This window comes from Dromaius novaehollandiae, chromosome 1 (genome assembly GCF_036370855.1).
Source record: "Dromaius novaehollandiae isolate bDroNov1 chromosome 1, bDroNov1.hap1, whole genome shotgun sequence".
NCBI lineage: Eukaryota > Metazoa > Chordata > Aves > Casuariiformes > Dromaiidae > Dromaius > Dromaius novaehollandiae.
Genome location: NC_088098.1, coordinates 181,540,337 through 181,559,822, shown reverse-complemented (window position 1 = coordinate 181,559,822; position 19,486 = coordinate 181,540,337). Strand labels below are relative to the sequence as shown.

General features: G+C 35.9%; 1 protein-coding gene across 5 annotated transcripts in view; it reads left to right on the top strand.

Moving 5' to 3' along the window:
• TDRD3 (tudor domain containing 3) overlaps positions 1 to 19,486 on the top strand; it is a 114,403-nt gene that overhangs the window by 30,065 nt on the left and 64,852 nt on the right. For 3 of the 5 annotated variants that reach the window (XM_064504779.1, XM_064504780.1, XM_064504781.1), the window contains exons 2-3: positions 15,399 to 15,483; positions 17,582 to 17,647. In XM_064504779.1, coding sequence (XP_064360849.1) covers positions 15,399 to 15,483; positions 17,582 to 17,647 — 151 coding nt within the window. Of the gene's footprint in view, positions 1 to 14,752; positions 14,772 to 15,398; positions 15,484 to 17,581; positions 17,648 to 19,486 lie in introns of those variants that run through there. The other 2 variants (XM_026111445.2, XM_064504784.1) reach the window with 2 other exon arrangements.

The window sequence follows — 19,486 nt, the reverse complement described above, 5'->3', positions numbered from 1 at the left end:
TGAGAAGCTTCCCCACTGTGAGATAATGTCTCTGAGAAACTACCCGCATGGAAAGTAAATCTGCTTTTCACCTTAAGTTTCCAAATCACTGGGTCATTGAATGTGGAAGTATAAGTAAGGCATCTAGTGTTGAAATAGTTTCATATACAGGAACTAGTTACAGTTTGTGTCTTTTCACTTTAATCTGACATACAATGTGAGTGAAAACTGGCAAATTTTGAGTGAAAGGTGTTGTGTGTCATCATCCAGGATGTCATGGGAGGATTATAAGTGCCACAAAGCATATTGTAAACTAACATTGGTTGAATTTCAGATACTGTAGTTGAAAGCTAGCACTTAATACAGTCTAACTATTTAGAAATTAACACTAAGGGAAAGTCCAGATGACCAGGTGTTCTTCAAAATCTGAACTGTAGGAAGAATCTTTCAAGAGAAACATCTCTTAAGGTTTTTTTTTCTTCTAAACTTGTTTCAATTAGTGGTAAGAAACAGGCTTTTTTTCCCAGAAGGCAATTCTTTATCTCCCCCTGCCTTAAAGAAGTATCATAAGGAACAAGTTAAGGTAGGGGCCTTACATATGAAGTACTTTTACCTTATTTTATTTCTTTGATCTATTCATCTGGATTGTCTTGATCCAGATTAGGATAAAATTATTGGTCTAAAGTTGCATAACAAGATTACTGCCAAAATGCCTGTTTTTCAATATATGTAAAATTGAATGATTTATATGTGATGCTTTTGTAAATGAGGCAACAGAAAAAATGGGGCTGGCAGAAAAGGCTGATTGGCTTTAGCCATTGTTACTATACCTTTTGCTTTTTCATGTGAAAATGAGAATGTTAAAAGTCAGACTAACATTACATTCTGTAAACAGTTTGATAATTTTTCAGTGCTTTTTCTAAACAAATGTAATCATCTGGCAAGCAACAATAAACACATTTAAGAACAGGGCATGACAAATCATGACAGGTAGGCAAAAAGCAGTAATCTTGTATTTTTAATCCAACTTTTTGTTCTTTTAGGTATGTACTTAAGAGAAACTGCAGTTTATGCAGGCACAATTGTTTGTAAGATGGGGGAATGCCAGTAGGAGACAATAGCAAACCTGGAGGGTTGTAAGTACTTCAGAGGATAAGTCTTTTAGTATTTAAAATGATCTTTGAAAATAGCATGGAACTGAAAGAATGCTCTGAAAGAAAGGAATATTTTTTCAGTAAGAGTATTGCAGTTTTTGTGCATGGGAGTAGGTAGGATTAATCAGCTATATAAGATAGGAAATAACTGCTTAAATAGCAGTTTTGCAAAGAAAAGATTGAGGTTTTCTTTTTATTATTTCTGTTTTGTGTTACACACTATACAGGATTTGCAATAGCATGCTGTTGAACGGGATGTAGAAAGCAAATGTTCTTGTTTTTTAATCAAGAATGATGCGGTAAGATACCTGGAAAAAGTCCTTTCACTTTGGTCAGCACCTTAAGGCATTGCCTGGGGTTTGTGTCCAGCACTGTGTGACAAATGTGTGGGTGAGGAGAAGGAGAACAAGGTGACTGAGTTGAAAAACTAGAAAACAGACGTTTTAGGGAAAAGCTAAAAAAAAAAAAAAATAATAAACAAAACCCAAAAGACCCCCCGAACTGGGATGTTTGAACTTAAAAAATGTCTGTCCTCAAATATATACAAATTATACTCTCCTTATAGCTATCTATGATGTTTTAAGGGCTTCAGTATGGTCCTGGAAGCTGTACCTGACTTTTTTTTTTTCCTTAAAAAGAAAAAAAAAACAAAAAAAACAAAAAAAACTTGACTTGCATTTGCACTTACCTCTACAAATTGTATTTAGATAAGTTTATTTTGCTGTAGCATTAATGGGTGACATGGGAGACTAATACTAAAAAATAAAAATAGTAGCGTTGAATAAATAAATCGCTATGCAAAAAATATTGCAGTTACAGGAAGAACTGTGTGCTTTCAAGGAAAATGTGTTTATATTCTGAATCCTTTATCTCCTCGCAGGATGCTGTGAGCTGCACATTTGACTGCTGTCTCATCATGTCTTGGTCATAAAACCTTGGTATCTTGCATGTCCTCTTGCGTATTATTCTCTAAGATAATTGCCTTACTCTCAAGCTGAAAGACTGCAGAAAAAGTAAGAACTATTTAGATCCATGGGGAGAAGAAAGAAGATAGCGGGGAAGAGAAAGAAATGGATATTAACCCTTACTCCAGTGAAAGTTCTGTGTATGCTAATCTTATGGCTTTAATTGTTCTGTATGAACAAGGAATCACCTTGTGTTAATGGGGTTAAATAAAAATGGGGATAAATAAGGGCTGCGAAATACACGCAATCCTTACGAAGTCTCTGTTGAAGACAAATAAACAAAACTTCACAAGAGGCAGGCTAGAAGGGAGAACGTCTGCTGAGATGCTTGCCTTTCTAACTGACTTTGCTAAGGTGAAATCCCAGTCCCTATAATAACCTTTCACTGGAGTTTTTTAGTTTTGGTGGAATGTTCAACTCAATTATGTTCCCAGTGTTAGTATTCAGTTTCAGAAATTTAAAATACAAATTTTATGATTTCCACAATTAAGAAGTGTTTCTAAACAATAGTTCAGACTTTAGAAATAACAGATATTTTAGAGATTATTTTTCAGAAAAAATGATTTTTAGTATTAATTTATGTGTATTTGTTGGAGCTGCTTTTCTTTTGTCTGAATTCTGGTATGGTTAATTGGAACTTAGTTCTTACTGCCATACATCGTGATTTAAGTTTTAAAATGTTTCCTTTTGTTTTGGCAGAGAACTAGCTGTTCTCTGGCGGTAAATCTGGCTTTTCTATGCAGTGGAATGTCAGAAGAAGCACAGCCTCACTTTGCACCTTGCAATAATAATTTAGCATAAATACTATAATTGCTGTATTTACCTTCATTTTATAATCTAGAAAAACACAGTTAGAAATTGCGTGAATTTAAAAGGCAGTAACATCAGTTTGAGTGCAGGAAGAGAAGAAGCAATACTAAATTAATGAAAAGAAAAACAACCAAGGTCGTTCTGGAACTGTGTATTAACAAAAATAAACCTATGAAGCTGCAACCAAATATTTGTTAGTGATATAATGACCGGCTTAAAATGCATGCTCTTTTGTGACCCAATCTTTTGTTTTTTTTGTCATTTTTATGCTATCAAGTTACTGCTTGTAATACAACATCACTCAATACCCTTAAAAATACGCTCATCTTTTTCCACATCGTAACTCTTGTTTTTCTTTTGTGCCTGGCTTGAATAAGAGAATGGTTTCTATTGCTGAAAGGTTTTTAGCTTCTGTGTCTGGTCTAGTTTTTCAATGATGAATTCCAATTATACCCAATTGAGATAGTGATTTTAAGGATTTTTTTCTGTCACACAATTGTAAACTTCTACCATTCAGTCAACCAAATGATGGTGGGATCATAACTTTCAATGACTAATGATGTTAGTAGACTGGAATGAATTGTTATGGTCCCAGGTCTTCAGAAAATCAAAACTTAAAGAACAACCTAAATATCAGTTACAGAATTGCATTCAGATTCTTAGAAGTGGTTATAAAACATTTAGAAGTAGTAATTGTGGCTGTGATGAGAGGAGGAAAAAAAGAAGATCAATATCAGCAACACAAAGACTGAATTGCCTACATTTATCTATTTGATAGTTTCTTGCAGGTCTGTTTCGGAATTGGAACCGTTATTGATTTCTGAATCCTCCCCAGGTCATTAGTTGATGAAAATACATATTATGTTCCTGTACAGTAAATTATCGCTTGATTAGTAGTATTGTATAAGCTGGTCTTGTTTAATTCTTGTCTTGCTTATTATAGTATGCTAAGCTCGCTAATCTGTCATGTAATCAGCTTGGTAACACAGGGGGAGGCCCCATACATATCAACTGTTTACTATATGTCTTATAAATGCCAGTAGACCGGGACGTTACATTACAATCCTTCATATTTTGAAGATGTGAGGTTTGAACCTCTGCTAAGGCAGCGTTCAGAGCAGAATACTTCATTCTGGCAGAAAGCACATGGAAATGCTGCCACGTAAGTGTGTTAGGTGTATGCTGAACTGGGATTTGGTGTCTTGAAACGTATCTCTCTTTACCAGTATCAGCAGCTGACTTTTAATTTCACTTGTACTTACATGAAAAATATATATGCCTTTATAATTGTTAAAGATTTCTTTGCTGAAAGATCACCAAATGAGCTTATGGAAAGTAAATAGCTTTTGATCCAAGGTGTGAAAGAAAAAAAGCACCTAAAGGGCTGACATTAGCATCTATGAAATTGTGCCAGAATTCCAGATGAATTTAAAAACATGGAAATAAAAGTGAATATATATCGAAAGTGCATAGAGATAGCTATAAAATACATTTACTGAAGGCAATATAATTTTAGCTTATTTAAAACCAAGCTTAGGCATTTGCACATTGAAACGTAATGTTCAGGTGCAGTTGCAAATTGGACTGAGTTCTGGGAATTGCAGGAAGGTTGACGGGAAGGGATTTCTGGCAGTCGTCTAGCTCAAGTGGCTGCTCCAAGGAGGGCTCTCAGCGAGGGGAGCTGCAGCTTTGTCTAGTGGAGCCTTCGTAAGGTCCGAGGATGGAGCTCCTACAGCTGCTCTGGGAAGCCTATCCGTGTGCTACTTGACCTTTTAAAACTGCTGTATGATGCTTGCGATTTTCCATTCTTTTGGTACAGCTGCTGTTTTAAAGCAGGTCAGCAGTTTTTGTATTTTGGCTCTTGCAGAGCTCTTGGGTTAACGCTCCATGGTGCCGGCGATTTTTATTGATGCTGCTGCTGTTCTGAAAACTTTGTTGTTGTAATGTCCATTTGAGAAGCTGGCTAAGGTGTGTGTCTTGGCAAGAGCTCTCGTGTGGAAGTCTACCAAATACCTATTGCAGAGCTTTAATCTAGAATTAATAATAATAAAAAAACTATGAACTATAGTTTTAGTCCTTCTTGATCATTCCTTTTGCACCTCAGTCATTTATCAGCCTTGTCATTTCTGTCAGGCTTCTTGCATCTACTTTGAAAAATATATTGTTAGCTTTTATCAAACTAACCCACCACAATATTTTTGATCAGTCTTTCTTCTGACTTCTAGTTTGTTTGTGGTTGGCATAATTAACCTTCCTTTTTCCTTTGAAGTATGTCTATTAGATTTTGGGTTCAAATATAAAATTCACTGCGACTTTATGTTTTTGCCCAAATCATTAGTAAAAATGAATAATACTGGCCTGAACAAAGTTCTGTGGGAAGCCACAAAACCATGAAACACGTTTCTCCTCAGGGAATAATAATACCTCACATTTTAAAAATAATTTTTAATAGTGTTTATCTTTTTTCCTGAGCTTTTGCCTGCTTTTTGAAATTAATAGGAACTAATTTTCTATATCTGTAAGATTCTGTCTATAGCTATCTAAAAATGTATATAGCTTTTTCACTTTGACGTGAAGTTGTCACAAAAAATGATAGTTTTCAGTCACTGAAGCAAAATAGAGTTCCCAGTTTGATTCAGAAACGCTCCTGGCCTTACATACGTGGTGGTGAGATGAGTGATTTCTGTAGCTGCGTTTTGATGTGATTGAAGATTACTTTTGGGTTGTGAAACTTGTTTTATTTTTTCCATTCCAGTAAAGGAAGTTGTGTATCTTCTATATGTCTGTCTCATGTGCTTATAAGAGACTGGAAAAGTGGAAATATGAGAGATAGGCAAAAGTTCTTTCTAGCTTGATGCTAAGTAACTGGTGATTGCAATGTTTTATGTTGGGAAAATTCTGTTTTTCCCCCCCTCTCCTTTAAATCTTAATTCCCTACTTCCTAACAATTGCTTCAGTTTTTGACATCTTTAATATGAAAAAATTACACTTTGATGTTAGATAATTTTTAAATGTAAGCCATCTTTCAAAGTGTTGATTTGTACCTTTTGCGCTTACTATAAAGCTGAAAATAAAATAGCTGTTTACATATGTTTGTATAAGCCTTGAAGGTAGTTACCTTTGCATATTCTGAAAGTGCTGTTAATGCAATTTAAAAGTGTATCACAAATAATACCCTAAACATGCAGCTGTACAGTTTAGTATAACCTAACCATGTGCAGATCTGACAACTTAATTGGTAGCTTTTATCCTGTCCTTCAGTCATTTCTTACTCGTTCAGTTTTCCCCTGTTTGCAGATGCTAGTGAAAAGAGATGAGCATTACAGCATTCAATGAAAGCTGTCTAATCTGAGCTTTTTGAGAACACAAGGAAGTAAATTCAAGAGCTGCAGAGCCCTTTCAGAGAGCATCCCGCTTAGTAGCGCCTTCCCGTCTCTTCAAGTGAGGCTTCAGCATGCTTTCCCCTGCCTTTCCCCGTCGCTTGCTTGGAGAAGAGCGGGGGCTGTCCCCAAAGCAGCCTCATACAGAACTGTAGCACCAGGCATTCTCTGATTTCCAGAGTGTCCAAATCTCATGCAAGACTTTTACAAATGATTGTTTTATGTTCTGCCATTGGGAACAGAGAGAGTCTGTTCTTGATTGGGGGCAGCTGACTCTGGTTTTTAGTCAAGCATAGAATGTGAGGTTTCTGGTGGCTGCATGGAGATGGTTAACGTGGCTGTAAGGGTGTTGCTAACTCTTATGGGTGGTTCAAGCACCAAGTTGAATTCTTTCTAACTTTTCTGTTGTGATATGTGTTTGTGAAAGACCTCGTGGTACCTGTATCATAACGTGGTTTTAAACCCTTTTGTGTTTTAAAAAATAAAATTGTATCCCCATAGGAATTTTATGGAAGAAAACAGACTTGGAAAAAGCATGCATCACACTATGCATCACGCTGTAAGCGGCATTGCTATAAACAGCTCAGTCATGCAAGTGTTAAAATCAAATGTCATAGAATGTACATTCTCTATTGTGTAAGAACTTGGTGAAGAGTATGTTGAAAATTCGTTTTGGATGCTTAATTTTTGGAACAGAGTAATTTCAGGGAGGCTGGTGCTCGTGACTGAGAAGAGAAGGGTGGTGTGTGGGCCTGGAGAGGTGCGTGAGAGAATGATGGACTAGTCAGGCTAGCCTAATAATAGATAATACCTCAGTTAGCATGTTAAGCCTATGCTAAAGAATAATTCTAAACCTATCACTGGCTAATAATGCTTTTGTGTAAGAATAGTCATTGTCTGTTAGAAACAGATGAAAAGTTGGGGTAGTAAAAGTAACTAAAAATGCTGACATAAATAATACAGACTTTGAAGCACTTGAAGTATTGCTGGGAGTGCTACTGTCTTTGATGTGCCCCATGAGAAACTTCTTTATCACCAGATCCCATCTCGGGTCCTGCTGACCTAGGTATAAAGTAGCTCTTTCCTGCTCTACCGTATTGGTGCAGGAGGGGGAAAAAGGCTGCTGGTTAGGGAGAGCAGATGCTTCTGCCCTTGCACCTCTCCAGGGCTGAGAGGAGGGGGAGACGCTGGCCCAGCAGTAAGGTTTGAGAGGCCAGGGAGCTGCTGAGGGAGCAGCACACTGTGGTTGGATTGGGCCTCACAGTGTCCGATGCAAGACTAGTAGCATTGCTCATGCAATGAAAGTATTGGTGCCTAATAATTTTGGTGGTGTCTGGTATCACGTATATTTAAGACTGCACTGCTAGCGGATTACCGGCCTTTATTCTGTTACGACTGAAGGTTTCTGCCACCTGGCAGAAGCAACCTGGGATGAAGCTAGTGCATTGATTTTGCTTAAAGCACTTCAGTTGGTTTTTCTTTTCCTGGGCTCTGAGGGTTTGCCTTGCTTTTCTTAGGTCATGAGTTCACTAACAACATAGGTTTTTACTGCTGTGTAATTATGTTTACTTCCCCACTGTAAAAAGGGGAGGAGGGGAAGCAGACATTTTGTTTGTACTATATAATGTTAAAAAAAATTGCTTTCAGTCAATTTCTTTTTTTTAGTTATAAAACTACATTGGCTTTCTTAGCTGGCTTTTTTATTGAAAGACAAGTGTCATATACATCTGCAAGAGGTTAGACCTTAAATTTTCTCAGCTAATGCATGAGTTTGAGCTTGGGGATGCATATTTTATGAATTACTTTCTGGGGTTTCAGCTTGACCTGGCTTGGAGACAGCATGTAGAAAAAGTGGTACATGCCCATGAGCGAAAAGTTATGTAGCTAGGATAGAAGTTTAACTGCCTGGGGAAATGAGATGCTGTAGTTGCTGTGCAGCAATTTCGAGAAGATCAGTAATGTTTAAAATATATGCTTAAGTATATATGTTCCCAGGAAGGTTCCTTTCCTTTAAATACTGTCCTAGTTGCAACCAAAATTTGGTAATTCTCAGTGTGCTTTCTGGGTGGTGCAAATAAGTAGAATTGTGCTAGGAAAAAGGTGTACTTAAAACTTACTGTGCTAGTAAAAGTACACTCTGTTATTTTAGCATTTTGTTTTTGCACCTTTGAGGAGTAACTCAGGGAAACACTTTAGATTCCTGTAAGGCAGTGACAAAACTGGCTGGGTCATGGTTCACTGTCAAAATGTGAGGCTGTGTGAGGGCATTTCCTTGGGCAAGTTCTGTTTGATGCTTTCATTAAAGACCTGGATGATGGTGCATGAAGTATTAAACACAGGATAAAAATACGTGGGAATGTGAAGATGTTAGTGCTTAGGGTTAGAATTCAAAGAGATATCGACAAATTGGAGAAATGATAGGGCAAAAATATATGCTTAGCCAGTAATATTCACCTGTTTAAGGACAAGATGTAGAGCAATGTAAGGGAGCATGCATGTCTTTAGATGTGGTTGCCAAAAGGAAAGGCATCATCTGTTCTTCATGTGTGTGAAGACGACAAGAAGCAATGGAAGGTAACGCAGCAAGATTAATGTTAACAAAACCTTCACTTGCTTGGAGATTAGAAGAGTAAAAGTAAGATTGCCAGGAAGGCTACTGAATCTACATTAGAGCTAGTTATCATTCCTGACAGACACTTGCCTTGTGGATATAGAAACAGCTAATCCTAATTTTGGCAGGACTTTTGAATCCTTCTAAAATCTTCTTTATTCTTTTTTACCCCTAAGTTCTTTTTTGTTTTCTCTTATACAGTAACCTGTATAATACTGCATTATTCTTTATTTAAAAAACTCAAGAGTCAAAGGCAAGAACAATGTCAGTTGTGTTCCCGGTGCTATTATGCAGGTTGGAGGGTATGAAGAAGTCTCCTCTTTAAATCAGATTTTCATGTTTAGCATAATAATTTTTTTAAAAAGTGTTTTTTAAAACAGCTTTAATGATAGTCCCTCAATAAAATTTTTAACATTGCAGTATAATTCCTTTATACAACTGAAATTCAGTAGAATATTGTGAAACATTATTAGACGAGTGCTCAAAGTTTAAAATAGCTGATGTAGAAGAGACCATTTTTCCGTTATGTAGCAATACTGGCATCCAGTGGTTGGCTTGAGCTAGTGCATCCCTCTGTATCATGCTCTGCTTACATTTTTTAAGAGTTTTGTTGTTAAAATTGTTCTCTCATCTTTCGTGACATTAGCAAGTATGAGACATTGGAATGCTCTCTACAAATAATTATTTTGCTTTGAAAGCTTATCTTCTGTGTGGCATAATTATATAAATCTGAATCGGAAAGCAATGGAGAAAGACTATGATTTCTGCATACACACGTTGAAGATTAAAAAAAATATATATATAAAATTCATGATTAAACCTCAACATTGTTTCATGTGGCTGATACTCAGTTACAGGAGGTACTGTTAAAGCAGTTTGCATTTTCTGCTACCATCAAACTGCTTCTGTGATGAAGTGTGGATCTGAAATAAATTTTATAGACTGTGTTTATTAATGTTAACTTTCCTCATTTACTTTTTTCTTTAAACAAAGCCTCTCCTTGTACAGGTAGTAGGAGAAAATCACAGTTGATTTTTAGAGAAATGTAATATGGGACGGAAAAAGGGTTGAAGGTAGCCGAAGATTTGTTTGCACATGAACTATAAACTACAGATAGTAAAAAATCTTGCATGCTTTTCAAGAAAGCTGCATGTATAAAATAAACCTGTATTAGAAAAAGTCGTTTACCTGGTAGATTTAATTCTAGAATAATGCTTGTATTTTAAACCTTTCAGAACTTGTGTATGTATGTATGCATGCATGTTTGCCTGCACATAAAATACTCATTTTGTCCAGCAGTACAGAGCAAATGAAAATGCATCTTACTTTGATACCACCAATTTTTTTCAGTGTTTCAGGCGTGTGTGGTAATAGCATAGCAATAACAGTAATCTGTGTATTTAGGTCATGCCAGGTGTAACCTATTCTTGATAAAGTAAAGCAGAAGATAAAATAAGGTGAACCGAGAGACGGTTGAGATGCTGCAGAATTATAGCCCTCAACCATGGGAGGTACCACAATGGAGAGTGCACATGCTTGTAACATGCAAAGGTGGGATATTAAATTGATATCCTACTTGATATAAAGGAACAGAAAGAAAACAGCTCTGTCTGTCTGGTGTATCTAGTGTGTTTTTCGATGTGTTACCTAGGACAGAAGCCTTGCTGAAGCCTGGTTTTCTAAGAATCTTACAGAAAACCTTTCCATAGAAGAATTTCAGATTTAAATTTATTTGTGAATGGATCATATAGAAAATGCTGGTTCATTACTAATGGTTTTGTTTTAATAATAGCTTCATTGCTGTATTTCGCTGGAAGGTGTTAGAATCTGGGTACTTCCATCTCTTCAGTTTAAGAAGTAGGTGTTCTTCTGACAGAAGCTGTTACTAAGGCGATTGTACTGGTATATGTCTTGTGTGTGTGTGGGGGAGTTCAGGGAGGAAAATATCCCTCAGGTTTTAGCAAGCATAATGTGGAAGAATTGCAATAGAAGCATTTATTTTCCTTCCTCTGCCCTATTTCTTCTCCCTTCTGGTGTCCTCCCCCAAGAGAATGTTCTACAAATAAACATCTCAACTATTGGAGGAGCTTTATGTCCCTTTTTTTGTAAACTGCCTTTTTTATTTTATTATTTTTTTTTTAAAAAAAGATTCACGTTCCAAGGCCACAAAATCTCTATTACCTGACTCATACAGCATTACTTATTATAATTCCTTTGATGTCAATTGAATGATCTGCATTACTTCAATTTATAACCTTTGAGATTGTTCTTAAAGATCTTTGAGAAAGAAGTCTAGTGAGTCCTTTTTCTTTTTTTCACAGGATCCAAAGGCTGTTGCAGTGTTCATTATTATAGTTAACAATCCTTGTAGACAAAAGTTCAGTGCTCTTTTTTTTTTTTTCTTTCCTCCCCCTGTTATGCTTTTCAGCCTCATTTTCCAGAATAGTGTTATCTGAATTGTATGTTAAGGAAATAATTTGTCTCATTGCTCCCAGCACACGAAGATGTAGATGGTCAACTACTGGCTAGCTTTTTACTTCTTAGAGAGCTCTATAGAGTTTGCCTTTTTCTCACTCTATTGTTTTTCACTCATGTCTCTGTTTCTCTATTTTATCATTTTTCTTCCCCTCCCTAGCTCCTTTACCTCCACCAAATGTGCATAAATCTGAAATGCTTGTTAAGAGGAAATACAAAGGGAAATTTATTACTGCAGTAGCACTGTTTTTGTGTTAGTTGTATCCCCCCTGCCCCTTTCCCTTGTTACAGAAGGGAGAGGCAGCTTGGGATGGAGCTGCAGAGAGCATGAATTAGCCAGGACGCAGAGTATGGAGCTGCTAGAGGTGTCTTGGGCTGTATGGGTTCAGGAGCTGCTTCAGCAGTGTGGTCTAGTGCATGGAGGGCTGAGGGCTGCTCCCGGCCTTCTGGCGAGAGGAGCATGTTGGGCTAATGTAATAGGATCGCTTTATACTTCACCCTTTGTTAGCTAAGGTAGTGGCAGGTCCTGGTATCCTGGAAAATGTGCAGAACAGGTAATGTCAGTTTTGTGAGTGTAATGCAAAGACACAGTTTCAGTGCTACTCCCTTTGACCTCTGAGGAGGGTTTTTCTTTTTTAGCTCAGGCAGAGTCTTTTTCTTATCTAATACAGAGAATAAAAGACTGAGTGGCCTTATGCTGTAAGGGTCCTTCCTACAGTATATCACATACCCTCATTGAAAGCAGATAGAAGAGGGGCCTCTGCTTTTTTCAGAGCCCGGAAAAAGATTTGGAGACCTTATCATCCATGTGCTTTTTGGGAAGGATTATGCCAACTGAAGGGTTAATTTTGCAAACTTTTAACTACCTTTTCACATTGTTTTACATTTGAGAGGTGGTATGTTTTTCTGTAATAAATACACTTACAATATTCTTCAAATACTGATTTTATTTTTTTCTTAAATGAGGTAATTTGTGAGCCTGTAGCAGGAAATGCTCAAAGTTGAACAATGAGGAGAAAACAAGATAATTTATTTTCAATAAAAGCTTTCTGTAAGGTTATAAAGAAAATCTAAATGTATTTTGACTATGCAGTGCTGTGTAAAGCAGCCTGTGTAGGAGAGGTTATTAGGGTAAAACAGAAAAGATTGGGCTGGTATATGCTTGTTCCAGGCTTCTGTTAAGGAAGGAGAAATCTATTTTGGTTGCTTTTGGTGTACAAGGTTTCTTGGTTGTGCTTCGTTGCCCCCCTGCAGATAATTTCTTGCACTCATTGGTCTGGTTGCAGACCTTGAGGAGCTTGGAAAGCGCTTTTAATTTTGATTCTTTATAGAAGTCCTTCAGTAGAGTTTTACTGAGATAAGTGTTGGTTTGCTCTTTCTTCTTGATGAAAGTAATTTTGCTCCTGCAAATAGTTTTCATGTGTTTAAGTAATACATGCTTTCATGCAATAAATACCTATAAAAACAAGAAAAGCAAACTCTAAAAACCCCTCACACTTGGATGTTTACAGATGTTGCTTTTTTGAAGAATGTTTTAATAACTGCATTGATCATTCTTTTGCTGAAAAGCTGTAGTGGTTGCTTAAAACAAGCTAGCTGATGTCTCCAAAGGGCATTCACTGTTGATGCCTCTGTTGCATTGGCAGAGATTTCAGTCAGATGGACAATGCTTTTTTTAAGTGCTGTTGCTTAAGTTAGTAAACATCAAAAATTAATAGCCTTTCACAGTATTTTTGTATTCATCATTCTGTCTCAAAAAAAAAATCACTCTGCTTTAGTCAAAATTTTCAGTTTTTAAGATAGCAGTTTAGTTCATCTCGTTACATTGGAACTTTTCAACTGTGTTTCAGTCTTCACTTTGAAGGGAGAGATGGAAGCATGGCTAAGCAGTGCATTGGATGACAGCAGAGTTAATGTACTTTATCCTCTGTGGGGAAGTTCTAGTTCTAGGTCAAGTTCTTACTTAGTCACGCTTTCTAAATAAATATTTATTTATTTGTTTGTTTATTTATGGAAAATCTTAGTGCCTTCCTATAAAGAACTAGAGTACATGATTCCGTAACAGAATTGCAGTTCTGTTAGTTCCAAGGGAACTGGAGAATTACTGCATTTGCATTGAAGAGGGAAGAGGAGGGCTTTTCCCACAACCTGCCCAACAGTCTAAAATTCAGCTCATGGCATTCGTACACCTTATGTTCAATTTTATGCTGAAGGTAACAGAAGGTAAACTTGCAGAATTTATGATACCGCTCTTTTTAGGAAGTTTATGGTTGGTGTAATTAAATCACAATTGAAGCCCCAAGTGCAGGATTTTGCCTGTAGGATGTATCTGTTCCAGTTTCCTCTGACACAGAGAGTGGGAATTCTGTTCTGCTTTACATTCTGACTGGAGATAACAAGATCCATCTGCTAATTCAAAGCATTTATTTGAATCTGCACAGGTTGCGGTACTTGAGCTCAGAGCCGCTCAGCTGAGAAATCCTGTGTTCCTATGCAGCCTAGTAAATCCTGCCGCCTCACTCTGCTGCCTCTTGCGTATCAGAAATGGGACTGCTTCTTCTCATGTCATTACACAGGCAGTTTTCCCTGCCGTGTGCACTTCCCCCCCCCCCCCCCCAGTGTTTTGTCAGGATTTGCTAGATCTTCTTGTCCGACTTGAACAGTTTAGGGGTCATATCAGGTGTCTGGAGAGTGCAACCAGGGCAGTTAATTAGTCTGGCATCGCCATCAGGGCTGGAGAGGGCGATGTTCAGGCTATCGGGGCCAGAACCAGAAAGGTCTATCAAGTCTACTTCCCTTGAAATGTTTTATATTGCTCATTTTTTATACTGTGAACATTATTTTCTTTTAAAAGAAAGATTTCTTGAAATACTCTGGAATATTTATTTTTAGTATGTGTTAAAAAGAAAGCTTAATATAGATTAAATTGTTGCTTTATTCTGGGGGGAATGGTGATTCCTTGCCAGGTAGTTAGTACAGTATCTGAATGTTTTTTGGGCAAGTACTGTTTCAGGTTCAGTATCTAGTGAACATCAATTTTTTTAATGGTTTCTGTGACATATTAAAATGAAGAGCTGTGTAGAAAAGACAGATTGCCAGCTATACAAACATGAAAACTGGGGGTCCTAATAGGAAATATTAGGGAACCATATGTATATATATAACAAAATAACAATAACAATAATAACAAAAGTCACAATTTCTGACCACACAAGTTAAAATTATCTTTTTAAAAATATTTTTTGCAGGTCAGAACAGGTCAGCCCTTTTGAGTTGAATCAATTACATTTTTTCTTGGTTTTCTGCTGAGCAAATTTATTGTATGCTGGTAGAATTTTGGCAGGAAATTACTGATCCCTGACTACCAACATAAAGATCACAAGTGCCATTTCTGAATGTGAGTGTGTAGGAATTTTTCTATTTTTATTTAAACCTTTTCACCATAGTTGGTTATTGGTACAAGGTAGTGCTTTTCCACTGTTGTCATTTACTTTGTAGCCCAGGGAAGCAAAAATAAATTTTCAAGGATGGCATTGTTATATGCCACAACCTTTCCCGGCTTAACTGTACAGTCCTGCTCTTTAGAAACAGTGTTGCACTCCTCCCCCATCTCCTTTTTTTTTTCCTCCTTTTTTCTGGGAAGTGTGTGAGTAGAGGTATGCCACTTAAATAGTGAGTTTAGCCTAAAATGGTTGATTTAAAACAAGTACTTTGGGGGGTAAGGGGTTACCCTCTGTGACTTAATTTGGATGATGGCTGCATTTTGTATTTTTTTTTTTTTTTTTAAGAATTTATGGAAAAAGGAATCTTACATTCAATCTTGTTTCAGTGTAAGGGAACTGATTTCATGGAGTGATCCTTCCAGTTTGAGGGTTTTGTTGTGTTTTTGTTAAGGTATACCTTCTATGCTAGTGATATCATAAGCACAAACTAAATATAATAATCCTTATATATGAAAAATGTTTGCCTAGTAGGTGTTCATGTGATGTACTAACACCTATATATATATTTTTTTCTTTAACAGGTATCTTTCAGATGAAGGAGTTGAAGCTTGCATAAGTTCCTCTGAAAAAGTCAATACAAATGACATTATCCTAGTTGCCCTTAATGTAAGTTATGGTTGTGAATTTTTTTTGACAAATCATGCTAAAAATCATATCTGTAATTGCTCTGGTGCAAGTTTGTCAGGCTAATTAGGTAAACAGACTCATCTGTGTGATTTACATAAAGGTTAAAGTGCTCTCTCCCAGCCCTGGGAGCAATAACATGAATTATTTTAGAATTTTGCTTGGAAATACACCTGCTGCAAATGGTGAAACTTGGAATAAAATGAACATAATTTGCAGTAATGAAAATATTTTTATATTTGTGAAATGTTAATCGGGAGTCAAAGTACAGCCAAATAGTAAGATCAGAAGTGTGGTGGACAGACAATGGTGTGAAATTATAGTGCAAAATATTAATTGTTGTGATGAGTAAGACATACTTACATAGTGCCTTTAACTTCTGGACATGGTATTCCCTCAAACAGATGCAATCTGATGGTGAATTTTCCTGTGACATGTACATATTTATGTACCTACAAAGAGGTTTTTTTTTTGATTTACTGTAGAAATCTCGATTAGCCTGCCAATAAATAAATAACTTGAAAACAAACAAATTTAACCTTTTGAAGGACTCAAGAAAGTGTGTGTGAATCCTTTTTTTTTCAAAATTCTAGTATTTACCTCATTAGTAAATATTTATAGGTCTGTGCCCTGTCAAGAACAATGAAAAGAGGGAAGACATTTCAATTGTGTATTTTTATGTTATTCTGTCAATATGTTGAGAAGGAGAATTTTTCTTTGAGTAGGTCTTCTGAGTCATCCATATCCAGAAGTATTAAAACTTGTACAGGCTCCATATAGATTTATGTAAACTTTTTCTTTTGTAATAATTATATGTAGTTGCAAGAGGAGAAAATGATATGGTAGAACACTTGAGAAAACTAATGCTTCTTAATGAAATTGTGAAGGAGAATTGGCGGGAATTTTCTTGTGCATCTTAATTGAGATTCAGCCACTGTTGGTTTAAGAAGGTATTCTGAAAAAAGTATTTCCTCTCCTCTTCTCATTTCTTCTTCTAAGCATGTCTCTGATCACTTGCATATATGCCTGCACAAATTCACGTAGCAAGTTTGAAAAGAAGTAATGCAAAATTGTAATGTATTTCATTCTCAGACTGTTAGTAGTATGCTTGTATAAGTCTGAGAATGTATTCCTGCTTTAAAAAAAAATAAAATAAAAACTTCTAAATTGCTAGGCTTAGCTTGCATGTGAGTATATGCTGGCGTGAGTACAAAGATGATCATTTGTGCACGTATGTGTGTTGTATTTCCACTTTTGTGGTCTTAGCTCCAATACAGGAATCTGCACCGGTGCATTCCTAATGCATAAAGCTTAGTTTGTTTTTATTTTTTCTGTTTTAACATGCTGCAGATTTTAGCCATCTGGTTCATTCTTTTGTCACACATCACCTTGACCGAAATGCTTGCCCAAACTGTGTGTTGGGTGATGAAAGTGCTTTTAAGGAGATTTGTTCCTTTGATCATTTGAATTCTTTAGTTAAATGTTGGTGGGTATGTTGCGTAGTTGCTGAACAGTGTTGTGTAAGTGTTTATCTCTCTTCCAAAAGAAATAACTAGACATTTAAATTAAAACGCATTTAATGTAAATATTATGTTAACTTTTACTCTGGGCATAACAGCAAAAATTATCCCAATGTTTTATAAGAGATTTTTTGTGTGTGTGTATGTAAAAACAGACTAACAATGCTTTTCTTTAAGCCCTGGATAGAGAGAGGAGAAAAAAGTTTACTGAATTAAACATCAGAATTGCATCTTATAATTAAACATTACTTAATCTTTTTTTCAACTACTAAAAGTTTTAATCATCTTTGAAAACGTTCTTAAAATGAGAACAATGCTAATAAAATAGCAAAACAATTCATTTTATAAAACCTTTGTCTAGTTTTTAATTTTGTGGTATAAAAGTTTTTTTCCTGCTTTCTCAGTTATTCTTAAAGAGATGGGTTTTATATGGTCTACAAACAGTTGGCATTGCATAATAGCAGAAGGAATATCCTTCTTTTTCCTATTTTATGGTAATAAGTTTTTTTTGAAACAGGATATTTTAGGTTAATTTTTTTTGTCTTCTGTTTTAATTTCAGACAGATTTAAGAACCATTGGCAAGAAATTCCTCCCCAGTGACATCAATGGTGGAAAGGTAGAAAAGGTAGACAGTGTTAACTATCAACTTCACTTTTTCAGTCTTCTGTGATTTCTGCGTGATAACAATGTTCTGTGCTGCATTATTTTGTTTTTTGTCATTATTTCACATCCAAATAAAGCTGATATTTTAATATTTTATAGTATAAATATATTGATATAGTAGTTTGCCTATTAGGCTTTATAGAGAGGGCTCTTTTTTATTTCTTTCTCATCTTTGAAGAGTCTTAGATAAATGTGAATGTTCCTAGCACCTTAGTTTATTACTCAGAATTAAGTTTGCCCCCATCAGTATGCCCTTCCTGTTTTCTTCCTGATGTTTAGCCAGCAGAATATATAAATCAATGAATTTTATTTTAAAACAAGTGGTAATTTTTAATTCAAATCATTATTCTTAACTTCCAAATATTGACAGTCTGTATCGCTGATGTTCCTGGGAAATGTATTTCATTAGTGCTGAAATTCGATATAGTAATGAATCAAGGCTGGCTGGTTTTAAGAAAGAAAGATTGAGAAGAGAGAAGCTGTTTGCAGCTGTTTGGATTTGTTTTTTTCTGCTGCTGCTATTGTCTGAATGGAACAGTGACTGATGTAACACAGTCTACAGCTGTGTATTTTTCTTCCTCAGCAAAAAGGGGGCATTAACATCATCAGCTTATAAAAAGCCCACTTGAGAGATGCTCTATTGCAAGACAGATCATAGCTTTTAGTCAGACAGCAATCTGTACATGAAACATAAACTAACTTTTAGGGAAAAGTTTTAATAATTTTATTTTTTACTATGTGGAACTATCTTTTTGTGAGTATTGTAAAAGCATTTTATGAACTATTGGTATTTTATGAACTACTACTGATTGATTGTTTACCTATTTACGTTTTTGGACAACATGGTGTTTGAGATATTTCAGTGCTTACAGCTTTTTTTCCTTAGACAAATTTTGGTTTTAGCTGTTTCTCATATCTATGTTTTGACAATTTTTATTCCTCTTCAATTTCCTGTTCTTGAGCTATGGAAAACACGCAAAACAAATTATTTTCTTTGCCAGCTGTTTTAGCATTGTTTGTTCCTCGGTTGCTTAATTGAAGTTTTATGGAATTTTGGATTTCAGGTTACACAATATTGACCAGATACAACTCTATTTTGTTAAACGTAATTGTCAAAGTAAGGATTGTGTGTGTGGTAATGCTTGCCTTTGTTTTGTGGTTGAAACATGGTTTCATTTCAAAGTGATTTGTAATTGTGTTTTGAGTTTTGTCACATGGTTTTGTTGATTTCTTTAAAAGTTGTTGTTCAGTTTTGGTTCATCACTAAAAGTATACCTAGTAACTTGTCCACTTCTTCTGGAGCAAATGTTTTCTAAATTTCTATTGTCATTCCATAGTTCAAGTGGTCAATTAAATGAGAAACACTGTAGTTCCTTTTTCCTCAAAACTTGTTGGCTGTTATATGTAAGAATCTAGTTACATACTTAAAAAGTTTGCTTCAAGTTTAGATGCACAAGTCAGCACTTGGAGTTTTTACCGTTTTTCGTCTGAGATTAGAGAAAGTGAAATTACGTAATTTGTTTCCACAAAATACAAAGCTTTAGCACAAAACAAAGGACTGTGCTTGAAAACCATGGTGGTTTGTGCTTCGAAATAGCTGTGAGATAACAGCCACCCTTTACAGGAGAAAGCTACTGCACATGTGCACCCGAAAATACACCTGTATTTCGTAAAGTTGCACATCACAGAACAATGAGCTGTGCCTTAAAGCCTGCTAGGGGAAACGATGAGAGAGAATAAAGAAGAAAGAAATGGTAATTTGTTTTGTTCCAAGTTTTATACTTTGCCTTCAGTTTCAGTG